Genomic DNA, 25336 nt, shown 5'->3' with positions numbered 1-25336 from the left:
AAGGGAGACCCGACTATGCAGCTAAATAGTAAGACCACGTTTCAGATGACTTGGCCCAAAGAGCATTGAGAGGCCAAGTATCATATGAACTTTCCTTTCTGTACTTTTAAAGTATCCTTATGCTAAAGGGGAAAAAGGTCAATTCCACTGCCAGAAGGTTAACATTCTCCAGTTTCAAATGCTTACTGTATTTAAGTGTATAAAACTATATATATATATACACACTATGAGGGCTACACTATAGGGGAAGTGCTGGGGAGGGGGGGATGAAAGAAGTAACATGCTGTCACCTTCCCCACTTCAGCGCTGGTGCCGGTATCTCGCCACTTCGGTCCTGGCAGCTTCCGTTTCTGAGTGGGGACCTGAGATGTGACGTGGTAGGCCTGCTCAGCCAGTCATCTGCCGAGGTGAGACCCCTCTACACCCCAGCCCAAATATTTCCTTTAAGCTTGATCCATTGTTCTGTTTATAGTCTGTTCATCTATATTCTGTCAGGTATCTGTTGGTGTAATAGGGCCTTTAGGGTACTATTATTCGGGCCGATAGGGGCCCAAAAACAACTGTAAACGAGCGCCGATCTGCTAGATCGCTTGTTTACTGGGCCTATTACACGGGCTGATAATCGTTTAACAAGGGCTGCGAGGACATCATTACCAATGTCCTTGCAGCCCTTGCTTAAACAGTATACTTTACCTATCCACGCTCCAGGGCTGCTCCTGCGGTCCACTTCTCCCCAGGTCACACGCGCTCTAGCTTCAGAGTGGCCTGTCAGCTGACAGGCCGCTCATCCAATCACAGGCCACGGCGGTCCCGGCCTGTGATTGGCTGAGTGACCTGTCAGCTGACAGGCTGCTCTGAAGCTAGAGTGGGCGGGGCCCGAGGAGAAGCGGACCGCAGCAGCAGCCCTGGAGTGTGGATAGGTAATGTAGATCGTCAGTCGCCGGCCGCGCACCGCTATTACACGTAGTAGTGTGTGGTCGGTGCCCGACAATTATAGGTTCTAACCTATATTAACGATCAGCCGATGACAACAATCATTGGCTGATCGTTGTCTTTATTACACGGAGTGATAATCGGCTGAATCGGGCCGATTCGGCCGAATATCGTTCCGTGTAATAGTACCCTTAGTCCTCCGGCAGCAGGGAGAGGAGATGAGGCCGAGCTGATCGCTTCCTCAGGAGGATCTCTGCAGTCCTACAGGGTATCTGACGTGGACGGGCACCAGAGAAGTCCCGGAAGGCGTCCCATCATCAGCAGAGTTGGTCAGGTAGCAGTGAGTTAATATGAGAGGGATTTGTACCCAGTATCAGAAAGGGGGCTTGTATTGTTGTCCTGCAAAACACTCTCATACCAAGTTACTTGTAATCCAAGGTTCCACTGTATAGTCAACCTATATTACAATCTTATGTTTGTCTGAACATTGTGAGTTTTGATCTATCCACAGACTGAGCTCACACTAGAATGCTTTCACACAAAAAAATTTGTCAAAAAAATCCAAAGAAGCGAAAAATCAATCTATCCTATTAAAGGAATATTCATGTGAGATAAAATTATACATGATTGAATCCCACACCCAAACTTGTTTCATTGTGTAAGAAACTTTCCAAATCACACAGGATTCTTTTGAAGTCCAGAGAACTCAGGGCCGCAACCAATATGTATAAAGATCTCGCTTGAACTGGAAATGAGGTTCATTTGACAATTATTCAATGTGTCGTTTTTCACAACGTTAACATCATTCGCTTCATGTTTTCTCTTACACTCTTTCTAGTTTCATGTTTATCTGCTGGGATCGGCCGGGGTTGTGCAATACTCACGTCCGTGTCAGCGGGGAATTTTCAGGCAGGTCTTACTGTGTTACGTTGGTAATTACTGGTATTGCAACATTCCCTTCCTGCCTCATGAGTAGTGTCTGACACTGCAGCAGAGAGGAGTACAAGTACTGTCATGGGGATAACATGTATAGTATGAGGAATCATATTGTCCTAAGTTAGTTAACATCTTCAGTTATATAAATGGTGGATGTGTTCAGGAAGTTTTTTCATGTTATATTTCCATCTCAGCTAATATAGTCATACTTGTAGGACTCCTTAACTTATATATTTTATAAAATACATTTCTTTTACAAACTTTGCCTCCTTCTGATATGCTGCTCTTTTCCCTTCCCTTGTTGACAGATCATTGCTTCGTCTACTGACCACCACTCTAAGGGCCATATTACATCCCCAATATGCAAGTGCTAATCTGCTAGATTAGTGCTCACATACAAAGCCTAATACACAGCTTGATTACATTGGCGCTCACTTACAGAGCCTATTACACAGCTAGATTATCATGCAGCAAGGCCTATAAATATATTATTAGTGATGTCCGTGCAATGTTTGATTTGGTGTAAAATAATAAAGATATATGCACTTACCTGATCATGTTCCCTGGTCTCACCTGTGAAGTGACAGGCCAGTCAGCCAATCATTGGCTGCGGTGCTGTCCCATCACGGGCAGTGATTGGCTGAGCAGTCTGTCACTTCAAAGATGAGACCAGAAGTAAAAGTTGCAGCAATGACCGGGAAATCCCACAAGGCTGGAGGACATTGGGGGAGCCTGGACAGGTAAGTAAAAGCTTTATTATTATATACACACAATCATCAGCCATTGACTGCACTACCTGTTACGTCTAGACAAGACAAGACAAGTCAGCTGATGATCGTGTCTTCAGTTAATCGTTGTCTTTATTACACGGAGTGATATCGGCCCGATTATTGGTCCATGTAATAAGGGCCCTTAAAGCAGTGGTTGGATTGATATAGCGATAGATAGAGTAGATGTATAGATATATAGGGGGAGATTTATCAAACATGGTGTAAAGTGAAACTGGCCCAGTTGCCCCTAGCAACCAATCAGATTCCACCTTTCCTTTTTCAAAGAATCTGTGAGGAATGAAAGGTGGAATCTGATTGGTTGCTAGGGGCAACTGAGACAGTTTCACTATACACCATGTTTAATAGATCTCCCCCATAGTGTATATACTGTAATACATATGTATATATATATATATATATATATATATGTATATATATATATATACACACTCTCTCTCTCACCCTACACCTTATTTTTGCACCCTACAACTTATTTTTTTAATGTAAAAACTATTGTTGGAGGTGAATGTATAGAATTCTCCCATAGGCTATTTACCTAAACCTAATTTGTAACCCTGATATTGCGGAGATTTATTAGTACCTCTGTACTAAAGAAGTGGTGCACCAGTCTCTTTTCCCCATGCCGCAGATCCAGATTTATCAACAGGGTGCCCTTGTTGGACTTTCTTACTAGCGTGTCTATGTTACTGTTGGTATCTTGTGTCCATTCAGTGTTTGTATGTTTCCTTTCTTTGTACGTCTGTGTGGAGGCTGCCTGGTGGCCTATACCCACTGCAATCTGCACAAGTTTATAAGTTACCAGGACAGCTGTGTCTATAAAGTAGCACGTTACCATCTGTTTTCCCCTCTGACATCCGTTCAATAACTTGGTTTGTTCGTGATGAAGTGCCAAAACTAGCAGAACTCCAGTGCGTAGACAAAGAAGCAATTGTACTGGGGGTTCAATGCATTAAGGCTCAGACAACCCGATCTGTAAGAAAGATCATTTTCTTAAACTTATTACTTGTCCTATATGTTTTATATTTTTAGCTGGCTATACAAGACTATACATATGCGTTTTTGTGATAATGCAGTTTTAGTTGTATTAACAGAAACATGTCAGCCTGTCTTTCTCTGTGACAGCCATGTGGATTAGAACAAACTACATGTGGGCAACAATGTTTTACCTTTGGCAAACTTACCGGGTCTAATGTAATCATGAAATGCAAGTTACCTCCATCCCCCCAACCACGACAAATGTGCATTGGGTGGCTGACATGGAGAAGCATATGACCATGCCCCCGTCCACCACAGAGCCTGTATATACCTATGGTGGACACTGGGAGGTGGGGCATGGTCACATGCTCCTTCATATCGGCCATCTTATGAACAGAAACACCACAGAGCAGGGCAGCACAGCCTAAAGTAGGAGGGTATACTTTTAGCTCTATGGGGTACACAGGGAGCTGCTGTCAGTATATACAGTAAGTACACCTACTTATACTGTATACTGAATTTTACTATAAAGTGGCCAACCCCTTTAACAATGAATGGCAGTGAAACTGTTTTGTCCCATTAAGTTGTCCACTATCCATATGCAATATTAGGGCATACTGATATCATAGAGGGAGTCCAGGACCCCTCCTGAGGACTCGACACCAAAGATTTCATTGTGGTCCATTCATTTGAATAGCTACCATGTAGTACTACAGTGAACTAGCACTGACTGCAGCAGGAAAAATCTATAGCCATGTGAATCGTCTCCTGATGATAACACTGACCCTGGTGATCAGACAAATCACACTGCTCCAGAACTACAAACTATTTCTCCACATCTTGGATAGTACTAGTAGAATAGCACAGTAAAAACAAGTTACAAGTCCTTTAATGAGGCCATCACACGTGTCAATGATCATTTTACATGGGAATCATCAATTTCTTTTACAGCAATAAATAATATTTTATTGTTTTGTGTAAATGGTCCTCAACTTACAGAAAAGCATATCACACTAATCCTCTGCTTTAAAGGAGAAGTCCGGCAATTTTTTTTATTAAAGTATTGTATTGCCCTTCAAAAGTTATACAAATCACCAATATACACTTATTATAGGAAATGCTTATAAAGTGCTTTTTTCCCTGCACTTACTACTGCATCAAGGCTTCACTTCCTGGATAAAATGGTGATGTCACGACCCGACTCCCAGAGCTGTGCGGGCTGTGGCTGCTGGAGAGGGGGACACTGAGGGACACAGGGTACTGGAGGACACTGAGCATCTCTCTGCCATCATCCTCTCCAGCAGCCACAGCCCACACAGCTCTGGGAGTTGAGTCGTGACATCACCATTATATCCAGGAAGTGAAGCCTTGATGCAGTAGTAAGTGCAGGGAAAAAAGCTCTTTATAAGCATTTCCCATAATAAGTGTATATAGGTGATTTGTATAACTTTTGGGGGGCAATACAATACTTTAATAAAAATTTTCGCCGGACTTCTCCTTTAAAATAATATCATACTAAACCTCATACTATACCTCTTACTGCAATACCTTGCCATGCAATAGAGAGAGGGCCATTGCTAGACAACTCTGTTGCACTCACAACGTATCTGATTTGTTTCCTTTAAGGTCCTTTTACACACATAGATTATCTGACAGATGATTAACAGAGAAGGGTCATAAGGGAAAGACTGAGATTTCTCCTCTTTTCAATCCATTCCTGGCTTCAAAGTTTTGTCAGATAATCTGTCAGATATCTGTGTGTGTAAAAGGACCCTTAGATTTCAGAGGAATCCACTAACATTTGTCTAATTTGAGAAGGGAGAAGAAAGTCCTTTTGGGTATTTAGGAGTAGAAAGGGAGAACTAGTAAAATACATAGATGTCAAATGTTCAAGATTTTAGAAAACAAACTTGTTTTCCTGGCCATTGTATTGCTTTTAGGTAGAGATGAGTGAATTTACAGTAATAATGAAGCAAATTGCTTAGTTAGGTCGGCAATCGGCTTATCAGCCTGCTGCTTTTGAAGTCAGTGGTGCTTCGCTTCTGATTTCCCCACACAGTATTTTTGCTCCGTATTATCGTCAGTATTTTGCAACCGAAACCATGAGTGGACTGAAAACACAGAAAGGCTCTGTTCACACACTGTTGGAATTAGGGGAATGGCCGTCATTTAATGGCAAATAATGGCCATTATTTCAGAACAATGTCCGTTGTTTTAAAATACTGAAAATTATTTGCCAACAGTTTTTTTTCTGTTGAGTGGAGTTTCTTGAGTGGAGCCTTGTATGAATAGTGTTCACAATGTCATGAATTGCCTATGGCCTTATTCGTGGTGATTTCATACACACACACACACAGCACTTTTTTTTTTTTTTTTTTAAGAAAAATTACGCTTTTTTAAAACTGAGTTTTGAGCCGAACCCAGAAGTGGATCCAACAGGATGGCGGTGTATAAGTTCTTTCTTTGTATTTCTTATTCCTTTTTTAATCCACTTTTTGCTTTAGAACAAGAAAATGAATGAAAAACTGCCACAAAAAGCTGACCCCCCCCCCCCCACACACACTTTTTTACACAAATTTAGTGTTTTGCATATGTCCTGCCACAGAGCAGATGTATTGCAGACAATGAAAATCAGTTCTATTCATCTGAATTGGGGTTTCCTGCTGCATGCTCATGGTTTCTGCTAGCCGCATTCTTATGAATTGAACAGGCATAGAAATTTCCACAATTTGGGAACGTTTTATCACAACATTGCCAGAATCTGCCCAACAACCTGGTGCTTGAACCGAGAAATTTCTGATACCCCCCCCCCTCCCCTTCGCTCATCCTACCACCTCCTGAGTACTCGTCAGGAGCAACCCCCCGCCACCCTTAACTTTTAGTTCCATAGATCTACATAATAGGTCCTTGTGTGTATCCATGTTCCATCAAACTATTCGCTTATTACCTTGGTCCTACCAAGCAGAAGCCGTCCACACACAGTTAGTACCTACAACAAAGGACCACATAGTTCACTAATGTCTCTAACTGGGAACTTGTTGACTGTTTGGTTGATTGTCCAAATCTTCATAAGTTCATTTACTGTTGAGCTAGTCACTTTCCTGGTACCTGTTTATAATTGGTATGCTAAGAGCTGAACTTTTACACATGGAAATAGTTTTTAAAGTTTTTTACGCGAAATTTAAAAATTATCCTAAAAACAATTTTACAAGAAATTTCCACAACTGATCTTCTTTGAGTTCACATTAGATAACCATTTGCTGCGGGCTCTGTCCCCCGACCCCTTATACACTTATACCTTGTATTCTGAAGGTGATGGTAGGGCCCTATTACACGGGACCATTATCGTGCGAAAAATTGTTACATCGTTCGAATTTAAACCATAATCATCTGTGTAATTGCAGGCAACAATCGAAAAATTGTTTGTGTCGTTGATTGTTGATTTAGAGCTGAACCTAAAATTATCGTTAATCGTTCCCTGTAATTCCACATTTGTTCGCTCAAGTTCCGCATTTTTTCACTAATCGTTCAGTGTAATTGCACATTGTCCATTGTTTTGCTTGGATCAGAAGGAATAAACGATCATAGTAACGATCGGATCGTAATAACGATCGTAACTAACGCCCATCGTTCTGTGTAATATGGGGAACGATTTCAGGTTAACGATAAACAATCTCGTTTGCGTTCGCTTATCGTTAGTCGTTAAAAATCGCTCCGTGTAATAGGATCCTAAGGGTCCTATTACATGGAGCGATTTTTAATGATTAACGACTGACGATCGCAAACATCATTGTTTATCATTAACCTGAAATCGTTCACCCTATTACACAGAACGATGGTCGTTAGTTACGATCGTTATTACGATCCGATCGTTACTATGATCGTTTATTCCTTCTGATCCCAGCAAAACAATGGACAATGTGCAATTATACTGAACGATTTGTGAAAAAATGTGGAACTTAAGCGAACGATTAGCGATAATTTTAGGTTCAGATCTAAATCAATGATCAACGACATACAAACAATTTTTCGATCGTTGCCTGCAATTACACAGAACAATTATCGTATAAATTCGAACGATTTTTCGCACGATAATCGTCCCGTGTAATAGGGCCCTTAGTCAGAGTGCTATAAGCCATTGCCAGACTCCTCAGACATCCTTAGCTTATCTCCCTTGAGAGCTAGACGATTGAACATTCCCCAGCATCGGTTTTCGGACGTCCTCTTCCACATTAGATTGTCATTCGGTCCTGCTGAAATCAGTCGGTCTGGTTTGGCCAATATTAATCTAATGTATATGGCTAACATAACACAGACACAGGATGTCTGCCATCTAACAATGGTGTCTTTGTGTGTCTAAACCCTCCTTATGTTGTACATAACCAAACCCACCACTGTCAAATCCACACCCATCTATTCATCCCAGCATTGGGGGATACTTCACAGTCAGTAGACATTGTCGTCTTTTCAGTACAAAGCAGTTTGCGAGCCCAGACTAGTGCTGTGCACCAGAGAAGATCCATTCACCTTCATAACATGAGGGATCACAAAGGAAACTGAAGTTAGTATTTAGGGACATTATTACAATATAGTTTAATATAACAAAAACCAAAGAGAAAAACATGAACGTGTAATATTCCAAAGTGTCTATTGTTAGAGTGGTTATTGTTCCTTCCACTTTTTGTCACATTGTGGTAAAGCAAATCTATAATGTCAATTGTATAACTATTCATATAGGTTATCTAGTCTATAAGGCATGGTTCATACATTGAAAGTTTGTTCAAAATTTTGGTCGAAATTCGGAAGCCCAAATCAAACCAAGATCCTAAACACAAGGAAAGTATGATGGAATGCTTAGGGTATGTTCATACAGTGTATTTTAAGGCTTTGTTCACACAACGTACATTCTATGACAAGAACGGACATTGTTTTCAATTAAAACAACAGGCGTTCATAGTTTTCATAGTGAAACATGTTGCATTAAAGTCAATGCAGACAACGGCCGTTCACACAAAAGCAATGAACAACTGCCTCTGTTTGGTACGGCTGTTGAAATAATCGATACGTCGATTATTTACGGCCATTGCACATTGATTTCAATGCAATTTTTAATGCAACAATGACTGTTGTTTGACACTTAATACATAGGCCCTTGTTTTTGAGAGCCAAACAGCCGTTGTCTGTTAACACATGGCAAGACAGAACGGCCGCTGTCTAAGATGTTCAACCTGACCGATACTGCAGTATCCAGGTGAACATCACTCATTTGAATTTGAATGGGGCACATTCGGGTGTGCCCGCACTCCAATCCCTTTACATTGTGTTCACAGTCCATTTTGTGTGGCTGCTGTTCACTGAATAGCGGCTGCACATAAAAGACATGTCAGTTTTCTGGCCGTTGTTTAATCAAAAAAATTTATAGTGTGAACCAGGCCTAAATCTGTATAGTCTGAAGGGAAAGCGGGAACATGATCGAAACCTTTAAATATATTAAAGGGCTAAATAAGGTTCAGGAGGGAAGTGTTTTTAATAAAAAACTGAACACAAGAATAAAGGGGGCCACAATCTGAGATTAGTTGGGGGAAAGATCAGAAGCAACGTGAGGAAATATGACTTTACTGAAAGAGTAGTAGATGCTTGGAACAAACTTCCAGCAGATGTGGTTGGTAAATCTACAATAACAGAATGTTAACCTGCCTGGGATAAACATATATCTATCCTAAGATAATAAGAAGGGAAATACTAATAGGGCGGACTCGATGGACCCAGTGGTCTTTTTCTGCCGACAATCTACTATGTTCCTAAGTGCATCATTTTAGTGTGTAAACATGAAGGCCTGAATGGCTGCCTAATATTTCATAGTATGTCTGTTCTTTATCATCGGGGAGAAGAAGGATTCCATGTATTAAATAAAATGTGTTTATAGGGAAGATAGCCGTCGTTTAGCTTTATTATATGTGTAGTCCAGATTGCATGTAATTGTACTAATGTAAAATACTGCAAGTGTGAACAGGGCTTTAGTTGACTCTCCTTAAGAGGGTTTAATATTAAAATGAGAACAACAAATAACCAAGTAGGTTCTAACTGAATTAACAGGGTGCAGATGGATAACAAAGGGGTATTGTAATGTGTAAGATGAATGCCATGGGCAGAGTATACAGCTACAAAGATATTGTGACTTTGGGCTCCTAAGATGGAAATGAGGTCTTTTATATGTGTCACCACCCTTCCTGATGTCTGTCTGGGTTCTAGATTGAATGGAAGCATCATCTATACCCCAGTACAGCTTCTCACTGGTGAGTCTGAGACCTGAATCTCTTTGTCAGCCTCAAAATTATTAGTGAAGATTTTACAAAGCCTTAAATTTGAGTAGAAACACAGAAAAAAAAAAAGAAAAGACATGGGGGGAGATTTATCAACCATGGTGTAAAGTGACACTGGCTCAGTTGCCCCTAGCAACCAATCAGATTCCACCTTTCATTCCTCACAGACTCTATGGAAAATGAAAGGTGGAATCTGATTGGTTTTACTTTACACCATCTTTGATAAATCTCCCCCATGGTGTTTATTCGACTAAAAAAAAACCACGGCCAGATGTTAGTCAATGGCATGTTATGAGATGGCGTACTTCTCTCCTGTCTGGCATTGTTTTGGCTCTGTGGCTGAAGCTTTGGCCTTTTTGTATTCTGCAAGCTGCGGCTTTTCTCTCCCATAGAGTTCAATGGAATTTCTTTTGTTTGTCTCAAAAACACCAAAGGGGAAAAAAAAAAAAAAAAAAAAAAGGGGGCTGCCGCTTACATACTCACAAAAAAACCTGTGTGTGCAGCCACCCTAACAAGAGTTAAGATGTCCATAGACACCAATAAATAATGTAGATCAGAAGAAAGGGGGGCCCTTGTCCCCAAAATAAATAGAGCTATAGCTCCATTTATTTGCTTCAGGACCGTGCGCCCATAGTCAATGGGGCTCCCAGCAGTCCGATCACTGCCGATTACTTATCCTACAGGGTACAGTACTGAAAACCGAGTCACACATTAATCATTTTTATTTCACATGTTTATATCCATGTATTTCCTGTGAAGAGTTGTATCATTTTCATAAAAACCTTTCCAAAGAGTCCACAGAAGTGAATGGTCCCTGTGTAATACTTCATCCCCCCTCTGGGGGCGCTGCAGAGAAGTTGGACACTCTCTGCCACGTTTCCCTACAGTCTGAATCTGACTACAAATGTATAAATGGGGGAGGGGGCTGCAACAATGTGGAGTTGTTATTGTGTTATGAGGTCTGTGTGTATTATACATGATGATATGAAGTTCAGGCTGTTACTTCAGCTCTTCTTCCTCCTCACATTATATATATATATATATATATATAATCAAAGGAATCTCTGTGGCACTCAAAATATAGTGAAAAAAACTCGTGGTTTATTTGCCCACAACCGCAACGTTTCGAACTCACAGTGAGTCCTTTCTCAAGCAGTGTTCGTACACTGCTTGAGAAAGGACTCACTGTGAGTTCGAAACGTTGCGGTTGTGGGCAAATAAACCACGAGTTTTTTTCACTATATTTTGAGTGCCACAGAGATTCCTTTGATTATATTATTCAGCACCTATGGTCACAAAGGTGCTTTCTGTTTGGCACCAACCATATTTTTCTTAAAGGAGTGCTGCGCCACAGAATACTTTTTGCTATATATATATATATATATATATATATATATATATATATATATATATATATATATATAATGTATATATTATAACTGGCCGCTTGTCAGCGTATAGCCGTGCACTCTCCTTCCTCCACCCCATCATCTCTTGTTTCCAGGCGGATGTCGCAACCCTCTGCAAATCTCCCCAGCCGTCTACTGACTTTGTTTTGCTTTCCCACCTCCTACACAATAACAAGAGCCACGAAATGGAAACAGTGGGCGGAGCCGGCGAGCAGAACTCCGAATCCGCACTGCAACAGGCTCCAGTCAGAGAGGGAGCGTTCTGATTGGCCGCCCGGAGGCCCCCTGCGCTGTCATTGGTCAGAGCGGAAGTGGGCGGAGACAAAGCTTCATTTTTCTAGCTTGGCAGGGAAGGTCGCCTCGAGAGTTGCGAGTCGGACTCGAGGGGAGAGAGTGGAAGGTGCTGGCTGAGGGACGGAACGTGATCACGTCTGTGCGGAGCCGCTGTCCCGTTACCGGTCTGGAAGTGTCCGTGTAAGTTCACCACAGCTGAGGGGAGAGAGAAGAAGAGCCAGTTGTATAGAAGGAAGTCTTGGTAAGTTGTGGTGACAGAGCCCGGAGCTCCTCCTCCTCCTCGGTCGCCATGTTGTGCTCGCTCTTCTCTCTAGTTCTTTGTTCGCTGACGTCGTGTGTTTTGTCACTTTGTGCCCTAACTTTCCAGACTGGACCCCAGAGGATTGTACTGTCTAGTCTTACCATGTGACCCCCGCTTTATCTACTTATTTGTCTTTATTGTTGTCTTTGTGACTCTTTATATGATAAGGTTATTAGTCTGAATAGTGCCCCCCCCCTCCGTATTCTATCAGTATCTTTCGGCCGTTGTTGTTACGTTTGTTGCTAATAATTTGAATTTAATCCGGCTGATTCCGTGTTCTCAACGGTCGTCCGGCCGTTGTGCTGATCGTGCTGCTGCTGTTTACATGGATGGCAGCGATCCGGGTGACGTCATGGATCCGCCCCAGATCTGGGAGCCAAGTTCCTGATCAGTTGCTCAATCTGGAGCCGTATTTCTTCTAATTGTTGTGTTTATTATGTTATGTGCTAAGCCAGTACCTGATTTATATAGGTTTTATACCTTTTTTTACTGTGTGTGTGTGTGTATGTATATATATATATATATAATCTTCAGCCAAAGTCTTTTCATTAGAGGATTATTTTGCTTAGCTTTATGTTGTAACTATGTTGTTGTTATATTGTAGTTATATTGTAGTAAGTGTGAGTGTATTAGAAATGTAACTGTAGGGGGGACAGTGACTGAATCCAGCTTAAGGCTATGTTCACACTATGTAAAAACAATAGGCATGTTCCATAACTACGGCTGTTTCATTGTTATGAAATATGGCTATTGTATTTATATAGAACATACCCTTAAAGGGAACCTGACACCATGACAATGCTATTTAATCTATCAACATCATGTTACAGAGCAGGAAGAGCAGGGCAAATTGTGTGTGTGTGTGTATATATGTATGTGTATATATATATATATATATATATATATATATATATATATATATATATATATATATATATATATATATATATATATATATATATATATATATATATATTACTGACACCTCCCACATAATGAGATATAGATAGATATATAGCTATAGCTCTATCTCATTATGTGTTAGGAGTCCAGTGGGAGGTGTCAGTCACTGGACTCTTTAGCATGGAAACATCAGAGATTTCAATCAATCAATACAAGTTATACTGCCATGCTAACCCTGCAGGAGAAACTGAGCAGATCAATATATATGTATGGACATATATAGATCTGCTCAGTTTCTCCTGCTCTATAACATGATGCCGATAGCCTATGTACCATTTTTATGGTGTCGGGTTCCCTTTAATTGTTTTGCTGATAGGCGTTATCCACTGAACTCTACTTAGTGTGCTTAGTGTGTATTTTGGTGTACGTACGCTACCTTATTGCTCCGCCTCCTAACATACTTTTCTTTTTGTTTGCGCCAACAGCTGTTAAGACTTCACTTCTCCATATCCCCTGCAGCTTCCTGCCAAGGGGATTCATGTTGGTTTTGGATCTTCACTGGCCCATGCAAAAACAGTCTGGCAAGTGGAAGAGAGGAACACAGTGGGTTGTACAATCCTTATTGCATCTGACATCTGGAGAAGGAGAGGAGGAGTTTGAAGGATCTGCTGCAAGGTAAATAACCGCTGCCGTCTGTAATAGCAAGGATATGGGGCTCACGAGATCTCATCCTCCTGTTTGGGCAAATGTATAGATATAATCACCAGGACTATTTAAAGGGGTTGGAGTTTTTCTTTGTTTGCCTTGGTAGGGGTTGATTGTACACAATAGAGGGACCTTGCTAGGTACGCCGGGGGTATATTTATCGGTTTGTGCAAAAATTGGTGACTTTTCCCCTAAGTACACCCTGCTTTACCTGATGGTACTTATGTTTTACGCCTGATAATCAAGATTTCTGCGACTGCTGTACAGCAGCCTCAGATTTACTGAGAGGGCGTGTTCCCCTCCGACATGGGGGGGTCCCCCCAATGACATGCTGCAGGCCCCCTTAGCCATTTGATGGCTTAGGTGGGACACCACTGGATGGGCTTGTGGCATCATGATCGCATGTCAGTGATTCAGTTTTTTTGATTGTGTGAAGTTTGAATATTAAGCTATCTACCACAGTCCCATAGCGTTTTAATGGAGTGGCAGTGCGCGTACTCTACTACCACCTAGAATTACTGTTGTGATTTGTGTGGGTCTGAGAGGTTGGTCAGACAGTAGTTATCTATATTGTGTGTAAAGGGTACTATTTAACTTCTATTAAAATAAATCTCAATGCTTCCAGTACTTACCAGCTGCTGTATGCCCTACAGTGGTGAATTCTTTCCAGTCTGACACAGCGCTCTCTGCTACCACCTCTGTCCGTGACAGGGAGTGTTCAGGAAATCCCCATAGAAAACCTCTCCTGCTATGTGCAGTTCTTGTCATGGACAGAGGTGGCAGCAGAGAGCACCATGTTGGAATGGAAAGAAAACACCACTTCCTGTAGGACATACAGCAGCAGACAACCACTTAAAGGATTGAATTTTTTTAAAAATAAAAGTAACTTACAAATTTGTATAACTTTTTGACAGCAGTTGATTTGAGAGATTTTTTTTTTTTTTTTTTGCTTGATTAATCTATTTCTGTTAACCTGTTAATTTCTGCCCTTTGTTCCTCAGTTATTAGCACTAATAGGCATCAGTAAAGTCCTCTAACCAGATCAGTCTGTAGTTACGTCTACCTTTTATGATGGTTGTATTGTCTGTGTGGAAGTATTAGTGTATAGGAAAAGTGAAAACCACTCGCTCACTTTTTCCCCCATAGGGCACATTTAGGCTGTATATGTCCAAATCACACTTAAACTCTGATATTAAAAGGTGTCAAATATCACTATATGTTTTAAATGGCATATATATATTTTTTTTTTTTTCAGGTGACATAAATTTCAAAGATGGGCGGAGGTGAGAGATGTAACATTCCTCTTCAACAACTTAGACATAACGTCGGCAAACAGAACAACCGGCAGAAGTTACTAGACCGTAACAATCAGAAGATGAACACTCACGGTAAAGACAGAGGTCGCGGTCCAGCAGGGTTAGCATGGCAGGCCATGCAGAACAGAGCGATCAACAATAACCGCTCTATAAACCAGAACTGGAATTCTGGTTTCTATGGATCCAAAAACCTCTTGAATAGCGACGACAACCAGAATTATGCTGGTGCCAAATTTAGTGAGCCACCATCACCAAGTGTTCTTCCAAAACCTCCAAGCCACTGGGTACATCTGACCTGTAGTCCTGCAGAGAAAGAATTGATGTCCTTCCAGCTCAAAACACTGCTGAAGGTCCAGGCCTGAGCAGGCTGGACACAGTCAGTCCAGCATTTCTGGATCATTAGAGTAGCAACTAGCAAGACTGTCATTTTACAATTTTTTTTTTTCTTTTTTATATATCTAATACTGCATTATTAGGCACATAAACCAATATGGACTGGATCTGCTCTGCCTAAACTCGCTCAGGAGCAAGACTGAACTAAGTGTCTGGAGAAACTTCTGTGAAGACTCCTGCCTCAGAAGCACTTTTTATTACAGCATATCTTTACTGAACTTCTTTTTATCTGCTCAAACTACATTCATGCAATACTTTGCACTTGACATAAAACTGTGAGTTCATTGAAAGCTGGTGTGGAATGAATAGCACGGTCCAGTTAGCGTTCACATGAGCTTTGCCGTTTTACATAGTCTGAAGGGATTAGTCTCTACAGCCACTGCTTAGTTTTTTGTTTAAATTCTTGCATAGGCTAGACAGTCTAGCATTAGTCTAGCTCAAACAAAGGTGTAATCTTGGCCATCTATTTAAAGATGCCTTTTTATTTTTAAAGCACCCATCTCCCCCCATGATCCCAGGAAGGATCTTTTATAGCGGTGAATGATGGTTTTAGACTGATCCTCTCCATGCTGGTTTACTGAGCAAGTAGGTTTATATTTGAGCAATATGTGCCAATTGGATCGCATGTTTGCACTGCCAAAAATCTGGAATACCAAGCAGGCTTTAAACTTTGTCGCCTCTGGAAAGCTGGGCACTTCTTGACTTTTCGAAAAGGCCTTCAATTTACACTTAATACAGAATCTTTCATATGAAAGTAGAAACTTTTTAAACTTTATAGCTTAATTTCAAAGAGCACTGAACTTAAAGTAGAAACCATATAAAGTAAAATGTTGGTATTACAACTGGGGAGAATTTATCAATACTTCTGCCAGAAAAAAATTGTACAATTTTTTTTTTTTTTTTTTTAATATGCTGAAATGTTAATAAATTCCCCCCATCTGTGTTTGTAGATCGATCACTAGTTTTCTGGTCTCTGTTAATACTATTCAGGATGAGTTATTCCAGTAAGTGACTGGAGAACCATACGTAACATCCTAAATTCTAAGTAGGAGCTTTTAGGTTTAGAGTTCTTCTTTAAACTTACCATGCTAACAGGAATTATGCAATACTGTATGTGCAAATGCCAAGGGTCAGATTTATCACAACTTGTTCTATAGCGAGCGATCACAACCCCGCTTTCATTTACTGAGAGCAGTTTAGTCCAAGGAAGCGGAGTTGTGTTTAGTTGCTATGGGACAGATTTTGATATAGGCCATGGGTCTCTAAATTGTGGCCTTCCAGCTGTTGCAAAACCACAATTCCCATCCTGCCCGGACAGCTAAAGCTTTGGCTGTCCAAGCATGATGGGTAATTTAGTATTGCAGCAGCTGGAGGGCCGCAGTTTGGAGACCCATGGTATAGGCCATTTTGATAAATGAGGCCCTAGTTATGTTTTGTAAATTACTCAAACAAGCTGTGTGTGTATATATAGGCAGGCCTTTTTTTTATTCCCCCCCCCCCCCTCCTGTAAAATGACCTCTTCAGTTGCTACTCTGCAATGATCTCCAAGCTAGCATGTAGTAACTAGAACGTAAGCGTTCTGTAAATACCTGTAAAAGTTGTAGCATATGTAAATGAAAGCAGGAGCATCTGCGGAGATAAAAGTATTTTTTAGTACAAAACTGCTGAATGTAGTCATGCGGAAGCGATGACTTCAGATATTGAATATTTTGTTAAAAAAACAAACAAACACATACATGTGCGTGTGTGAGTGAGTGAGTGTAGCCTTTGCACAAAGTGCCAGTATAAATATGTACACGTTCTCGTGTTATCAATTGTAACTGGTTCTGTAGTGGGATTGGTGCAAATGAAGCATTTTATTTTATACATAAATATAAAAAAAAAAAACTTAAAAAAAAAACAAACAAACAACGGAGAGCTGCTCAGATCTAACGACAACACATTGTTTTTGTATAAATAGATGTATTTTTTTATGTTTTGCAGGCTGAGTACTCCCACTGCTCAGTTGCATTGTGAAACTGTAAATAGATGTTATGGTAAATGGACTATATGAAATGTTGCTCAGATGCATGAACTCTACCTGAATTGCACTGTGTGGGCCTTCATTCCATGACTTAGGAAAAGTTCCTAATAACTCTTATAAGAGCATTGACCTGTGATGCTATGAATAGTTTTACATCTGTAAAGGTGGAATAACACAAGAAGCCCAACTTGACTGCTCGTAATACTTTCAACAACAACCTTACCTCCTTGATTCCTGTTTTTTTTTTGTTTTTTTTTGAAGATTGGACATTCCTTCAAATATATAAAATTGATGTCCCAAAAAGATATAGCAGGACTCTACTTATGTACGTATGTGAGAATTGCACTGTACTGTCAAAGCTTTGTGTGGTCCAGTTATGATAAATGTCCATTTACAGATCATGTTAGTTACAAAGGATTTTGTAACGTGCTTTATTGTCGTGGGTTATGAATTGTAATGTACAAGCTCTGTTCTAGAATGCCTTGAATTGATGATAAACTATGTACAATGCACAGAGGGGTAAGACTGGATGCATTCACAAGGCTGTATATTATCTTTTATATTATGGATATTATATTATCCATAATTTTGCAAAAACCATACACTTCTCCCAAGAGAAGAAACCTCCTAAAGTAATTTTCCTACTTGGTCTATACTTTAGATAGCTGAAGCTGCTGGCAGACACCTAGCGGTGGCTTTTCTCCCCATGGGCATTTTGATATCAAACTGCTCGATGCATCTCACTTCTGACATCTGCCTTAAGGTGAGAGTGAGACGCCTCCATAAAATAAAGTATGGTTAAAATCTGTGTATGGCAAGCATTTTAGCATTTTTTTTTTTTTTTTTTTGTTTAATATATGCAAAATTTGTGCAAATCAAATACAGCTTTGTGGCTACATTCGTAGTTAGCTCTGTGCATGAAACCTGTGGAAGCAGTATTACATTTTTAATGCTTTAATTGGAAACACATGGTGGTAGAAACCAGTAACATTTGTACTTGGCATGCTTTATTGTGCCTTTTTTCTGTTTTTTTTTTTTGCTAGATTCGTACTGCTATTGCTTCAGTTCACTGTAATAATTCTATGCTATATGGCATACTGCAGAATCCGTTTCCTGTTGACCTTTCTCATTTACGTAAAATAAAGGTGAAACGGTTCCCTTTTTGACATACACAAAAATGTGGTCGACCACGTTTTTCTGCCACATTTTTGTGTATATGTTAAATTCAAGCACTTGGAATCGGTGAAACTGACAAGAACAGTGTGAACCCAGCCTTAAATTCTCGTGTTATTTCAAGGCGCCATTCATACCTCAGACGTTTCTTCCTTTTGTGTAGGAATAAAAACGGGCTTTTAAGATTAAGATATCTGTGAAGTAAAACTTTGAAGGACCTCTTTAGACTTTAAAAAGAGAAAATTACCCAATTTTGTAACTTTCTTTGTATATTTCCAGTTGCGTGTTTTTTCTTAGAGAAATCGTTCACTATAATATAAGGCTTTAATACTGACAATCTTACATTTTAGTAGCAGACGGCTGTCTGCTAATCAGAACTGCTATAAGATCATTACTATCGTGGTAGCAAAGTACATTTCCATCACAAGGACATGCAATATGACTTTTTAATCTGTATGTTTTTTTTTTTGTTTGTTTTTTTTTGTTCCCCCCCCCCCCCCACTGTTTTGGCAAACATTTCTTGAATACCGCTGTGCTGTATTCACTCATTTTGAAACTTGTTACAATGTGACCTGTATGTAAAATTCATCTATTTATACACTAAGAATGTGTCAGCAGCACTTACTGATCTGTGAACTATGGGGATAAAAAAAAAAACTGAATTGGCATTGTTTTAGGTTTACATATTCCCTCAACTCCATAGTTCTGTTTTCAAATGTCCAAACTGAATTGGCTAAAAATTCCAAGTGGAAAAAAAAACAAATAAATAAATAACTTCCCCCTAATTTGAGTTTTGTGTTTTATGCAAGTAACGTTTTACCTTGGGTGAGAGGGAGGGGCATGGGTGAGAGGGAGGGGCATGGGTGCAATCTACCCAGATGAAACACATGAGTAAAAACACTTCATGCACTTGACGTTCACATGACATATTGGGCCTTTTGTAACACCAGGGGCACAGAAGTTGAAAAGTTGCGTGTAAAGGGTCCAAGATAATTCAGAAGCACCGTCGCTAGAGATGAGCAAACCTGGAGCATGCTCGAGTCGATCCGAACTTTCGGCATTTGATTAGCGGTGGCTGCTGAAGTTGGATAAAGCCCTAAGACTATGTGGAAATCATGGATGTAGTCATTGGCTGTATCCATGTTTTCCAGACAACCTTAGAGCTTTATCCAAGTTCAGCAGCCCCAGCTAATCAAATGCCGAATGTTCGGGTTTGGATCGACTCGAACCCGGTTTGCTCATCTGTCGCGAAAAGAAGAAAAAAAGTCAAAATGTTCAGCGCATTCCTCTCCAGGTGCTGTGGCGCATAATGAGATGGCCATATATTGTAAGTCTATAGGACATGTCTATTTACAGTGACAACGTGGCCCTCTCCCAGCTCATTGGTCAGACCCTGACAAACGTCTGACAGGTTCACTTTAAAGGAGGAGTCTGGAGAAAATTCTAATTTTCGAGAGGGATATGATAAGCAAGCTGTACGTACCACTACCCGTGCCTCCGCAGTACTGCCTTACCGCTCCAAGACTCCCATGGGGCTCCTGAATATCTTTCCAAAGGGATGTCACTACTTGGCTGATAGAATGCCGGCTCAGCCAGTCAGTGACTGGGGTGGGACACCACTGCAATCACTGATAGGTTAAGCAGGTAATCCCACCCCCTCCCCAAGGCATGAAAACTAGTTCCATCAGGTTGAAAATTAAGATTTTTGCTGGAGTTCTCCTTTAAAGAAGAGTACACTAGTGGTCAGCATAAAAGTAACAGGACATGTTGCCATAGCAACTAAAGATCAGTGACTTTACAGTACAAACTAAGCAAATTACTTTGTTCGCTCAGCAATCTGCTTATCCGCTGGCTGCCTTTAAGTTTATGCCGCTCCACCCCAGGTGCCTGAAAAAGCTGGATCCAGTCCTAGGAAACTTCTGGGACTGGATCCAGCTCTTCCAGGAATCCAGGGTGGAGCGGCACAGACTTCAAAGGCAGCCGGCTAGTAAGCCAAGTGCCGCGCTAACAAAGCCAATTCCCTTTGGGTGCATTAACACAGATTTACCTGACAGATTTTTCAAGCCAAAGCCAGGAACAGGTTATAAAGGAAAGACAGATTCCTTGTCTTTTCAGATCCATTCCTAGCTTTGACTTAAAAAAATCTGTGTAAATGCACTAGGGTACTATTACACGGGCTGACGAGTGCTGATCTACTAGATTGCCGCTTGTTTACGGGGCCTATTACATGGCCCGATAATCGTTTAACAAGGGCTGCATGGACATAGTTACCAATGTCCTTTCTTAAACTGTATACATTACCTATCCATGCTGCAGGGCTCCTCTTGCGCTCTGCTTCTCCCAGAGTCCCCCACGCTCCAGCTTCAGAGCCGCCTGTCTCAGCTGACAGGCTGCTCAGCCAAACACTGGCTGCAGCGGTTCCGCCCTGTAATTGGCTGAGCAGGCTGTCAGCTCTAACAGGCCGCTCTGGAGCATGCGGGACCCGGAGAGAAGCCGAGCGCAAGAGGAGCCCTGCAGCATGGATAGGTAATGTGTAGAGATGAGCGAACCTCAAGTATGCTTGAGTCCATCCGAACCCGAACTTTCGGCATTTGATTAGCGGTGGCTGCTGAAGTTGGATAAAGCCCTAAGGCTATGTGGAAATCATGGATATAGTAATTAGCTGTATCCATGTTTTCCAGACAACCCTAGAGCGTTATCCAACTTTAAAAGCCCCCCGCTAATCAAATGCCGATCGTTCGGGAAAACTCGAGGGTCGCTCATCTCTAGTAATGTATAGAGTTTGGAAATCGTCAGCCGCCGGACGCACATCGCTATTACACGTAGCAATGCGCGGTCGGTGCCCGACAATTATAGGTCCAAACCTATATCAAGGATCAGCCGATGATTGCTGTCATCGGCTGATCATTGTGTTTATTGCACGGAGCCAAAAAGACGAAAACAGCAGCACAGTCAATCCAGGAAAAAGATGCAGGAGACAGCACATCCAAAGTGAGAATGTCCAGTTTTAATATCACACCAGTGCGAGACGTTTCGGCTACAAACAGCCTTTTTCAAGCAGCGGTGTGATATTACACGGATAGGACCGATTATTGTTCAGCGTAATAAATAGGGCCTTTAGTTTTACTGTAAATCTGCTGATTTCTACAAACTGCAACAGTGATGGTAGGCAACAGTGTGTCTTAGGGTCCTATTTCACGGGCCGAGGAGGGCCCGATCAACGATGTAAACGAGCACCGATCTGCTAGATCGCTGCTTGTTTACTGGGCATATTCCACGGCCTGATGATCGTTGAGTGAGGGCTGCAGGGACATAGTTACCGATGTCCTTGCAGCAATACATTACCTGTCAGGTCTTCTGCTCCGCTCTGTCTTCCTCCCGAGTCCCCCGCACTCTAGCTTCAGAATGGCCTGTCAGCTAACAGGCCGCGGCGGTCCTGGCCTGTAATTGGCTGAGCTCTCCATCAGCTGACAGGCCATTCTGAAGCTAGAGCGTGCGGGACTCGGGGAGGAAGACAGAGCGGAGCAGAAGGCCTGACAGGTAATGTATGCTGCTGCTGCTGCTTCTCAAGTAGTCGGTCGCCCGCCGCGCACCGCTATTCAACCGTAGCGATGCCCGGTTGGAGAACGATGATTTTAGGTCTGGCCCTAAATGAACGATCAGCCGAGGACATGATCAGCTGATCGTTCTCTCTATTCCACCGAGCGATTATAGTTACTGTGGAGTAGGGCCCTTAGTTTTAGTAATCCTGGGCTTGTTTACATTCTGACGCTTATCCCTATGACCAAATAGGATGTATTTTGATTCATCCTATGCCCAGAGGCCATTGGGTCTTCCCTATTGCACCATAAAGAGACATTGTACATGTGGTGTGGAAACAGTTGGCCAGCATCCTTATTTTACACATGTTCCTATATTTGGGCAGTCTGGGGATGGACAAAGCAAAAGTACCACTAGATTTACAGATAATTTCCATAGTATCAGATCAGTGCCACCACTGTACACATTGTACAGAAAAATAACAATGAACATGTTACAGTATTCTAGTCAGTAAAAAAAAATAAAAAATCTAGGCAATGCATTTCCCTTTAAAGGCAATAACCACTAGGTTTACACGAAGATTTCCATACTACCTTAGCAGTGCCACCGCACACTGGTTTTACGTTTTTTTTTTTTTAAGTTTTCAGTGCACAAAACTAGCACATTTGCATCTATAGAAACTGGAGGATATCTTGGGTACTGGGCAGCAATCTGAGGACTGGACAGCAGTAACAATGTGCACTGTGGCACCGATTAGGTTGTATATGTAAATCCAATGGTACATTCCCTAAATATATTGCCTAGATTTGTTTTTGACTAGAGCAGAATTCTGGAAAATATTCCTCGTTTTTAAATTTTTGGAATAGAGTCCCCCAGGAACTTTATGATAAGGCAAGGGGGCAGCTGCTACCTCTAATACTTAGGGCCCATTCACACTTCGGAATCGGCACTGAATCCCACCGGCTATCTCTTTCAATGGGAGACCTTGCGTGCATCTCCACTCAAAGAATTGTCATGTCAATTCTTTGAGGGGAATGTGTATCAACCGCACTCAACTCCAGAAGTTAATTGCTTACAGTGCCATCTTTTATTTATTTTTCCATATATTTTATGCTTCAAGTTATTTTCATAGTTCATCACAGTGATTTCAAACATTTAATATACCCAATGAAGGGACATTTCGGTTTGATGACCTTTGTCAACCGGGTATACTAAAGAAGCCGATATGACTAGTGCCCAAAGTGCAAGGTGTCTAAAGCATATCTTTAGCTTGTGTGGATGGCAGCCGGGACGGAGATATCCTGGTCAGAAGCCGCTGCAGAATCCAGCACAGAGGACCAAGTGTTTATTGTTACGTGTAATAAGTGACAAGCAGTAAAATTAAAAGACAATTCCTTCATTTTGGTGGTGGGGGACTGTTTTATCTTTACACCATGCACCCCATGGTAAAACTGACGGTCTATGTTCCTCGGTCAGTATGATAAAATATTAATTTTTTTTTTTTTTAAAGCAGTAAAATAAAATTAAAGTAATCTTTAAAGTTAATTGCTCTAGTACTATTGCTTATGCTTTTATTTTTTGGTTTATAGGGCTGTGAGTAGGGATGCACGATGCACCGAAATATTGATACTACTATCGATATTTCGGGCAAAAAAACGATTCGGTACCAGGATTTCCTGGTATCGATACTTTATATTAAGCTGCCTAATAACGCAGCTTAATATAAAGTATAGAGCAGAGAACACGGCCGGCGGCTAGCTAAGCGCCGGCCATGTTCTCAGAGTGCTGCCCCCTGGCGTCACTTCCTCCTCCGCCCGCCCCCTTATAGCCGGCACACAGCGATCGCATGTGCCGGCTATATAACTGTGCAGATGCCGCTGTCACAACTGACAGCGGCATCTGACCCATCCTGAGCCTCTCCAGAAGCAGTGGGGTCGGCTACTGTGTGTAACAGACCCCCGCTGCTAATCACCCGCAGCCTGTCACACCTCAGCCTCCTGTCCCTCCTGGAATGCAGCAGCCGGTGTGAGGAGCTGCGTCTAGGGCTGAAGACTCTGATGCCCACTCGCCCTCCGTCCATCCCCGGCGCTGTTCCTATGCATATTCATGTGTGCACACTCTCGGTGGCTGCGCTTCCTGACCGGCCTGAGTGTGCACACATGAGTATGCACGAAGTAACAGAGGTCCGACAGCTGGGAGCTTCCCGGAGCTGAGGGGAGGGGGATTTGTAAAGGGAGCTAATTTAAGGTGGAACAGACAGCCTGAACCTTGGCCAGCAGCAAAGGTTAATCTTCCTGGTGGCCGAGGTTCAGGCTGTCTGTTCCACCTTAAATTAGCTCCCTTTACAAATCCCCCTCCCCTCAGCTTTGACAAGCCTCATGCTGAGTGTCCACAGGTACCACAGTGAGAGCAGGGGATGTGTGCAGACATTGCAAACATCCCTGCCCTCTAGTGTGCCCCCCGCATCCCTGCCCCCTGGTGTGCCCCCCGCATCCCTGCCCCCTGGTGTGCCCCCCGCATCCCTGCCCCCTGGTGTGCCCCCGCATCCCTGCCCCCTGGTGTGCCCCCCGCATCCCTGCCCTCTGGTGTGCCCCCCGCATCCCTGCCCTCTGGTGTGCCCCCCGCATCCCTGCCCTCTGGTGTGCCCCCCGCATCCCTGCCCTCTGGTGTGCCCCCCGCATCCCTGCCCTCTGGTGTGCCCCCCGCATCCCTGCCCTCTAGTGTGCCCCCCGCATCCCTGCCCTTACACCCCTAACCCCTGACAGGAACTGACCTGCCAGGCAGAGTAACCCTCTCCTGTCCGTCCAGACCTGGCAGCCTTCACCAGCTCCCTGCACTGTGGGGGTTGTAGTCTGTACCCAGTGGCGATTAAATGTACCCTGGGCCCCGGGCTGTTCACCCAACCTGCCTCCCCCCCGTCAATCCGCCCACATTATAATCCACTACTGCCCCCCCCCCATGCTGTCCCCAACAAACAATGTTTGGTCCCTTGCTGCACAGAGGATGTCAGGAGAGGAGGGGGCTGATCTTATAGGGGAGGTCACAGCAGCACAGAGGATGTCAGGAGAGGGGGCTGATCTTATAGGGGAGGTCACAGGGTCACAGCAGCACAGAGGATGTCAGGAGAGGAGGGTGCTGATCTTATAGGGGAGGTCACAGGGTCACAGCAGCACAGAGGATGTCAGGAGAGGAGGGTGCTGATCTTATAAGGGAGGTCACAGCAGCACAGCGGATGTCAGGAGAGGAGGGTGCTGATCTTATAAGGGGGAGGGGTGTTGTATTTTTTTTCGAGGTATCGAACTGGTATCGAGTATCGAACTA

General features: G+C 42.4%; 1 protein-coding gene across 1 annotated transcript; it reads left to right on the top strand.

Annotated features, from left to right (window-relative positions):
- The first annotated feature begins 11716 nt into the window (after window positions 1-11716).
- PNRC2 (proline rich nuclear receptor coactivator 2) lies at window positions 11717-18147 on the top strand. The gene is made up of 3 exons (XM_069971289.1): window positions 11717-11902; window positions 13351-13540; window positions 14826-18147. Exon 3 carries the CDS (start codon window positions 14844-14846, stop codon window positions 15246-15248), a length of 405 nt encoding a protein of 134 aa, XP_069827390.1. The 5' UTR covers window positions 11717-11902; window positions 13351-13540; window positions 14826-14843; the 3' UTR covers window positions 15249-18147.
- The last annotated feature ends 7189 nt before the right edge of the window (window positions 18148-25336 follow it).

This window comes from Dendropsophus ebraccatus, chromosome 5, assembly GCF_027789765.1.
Source record: "Dendropsophus ebraccatus isolate aDenEbr1 chromosome 5, aDenEbr1.pat, whole genome shotgun sequence".
NCBI classification, from domain to species: Eukaryota; Metazoa; Chordata; class Amphibia; order Anura; family Hylidae; genus Dendropsophus; species Dendropsophus ebraccatus.
This window is presented reverse-complemented; position numbering and strand designations above follow the sequence as displayed.

Coding starts and splice junctions, on each gene's coding strand:
- PNRC2 (XM_069971289.1), top strand. CDS start 14,844: ATGGGCGGAGGTGAGAGATGTAACATTCCTCTTCAACAACTTAGACAT.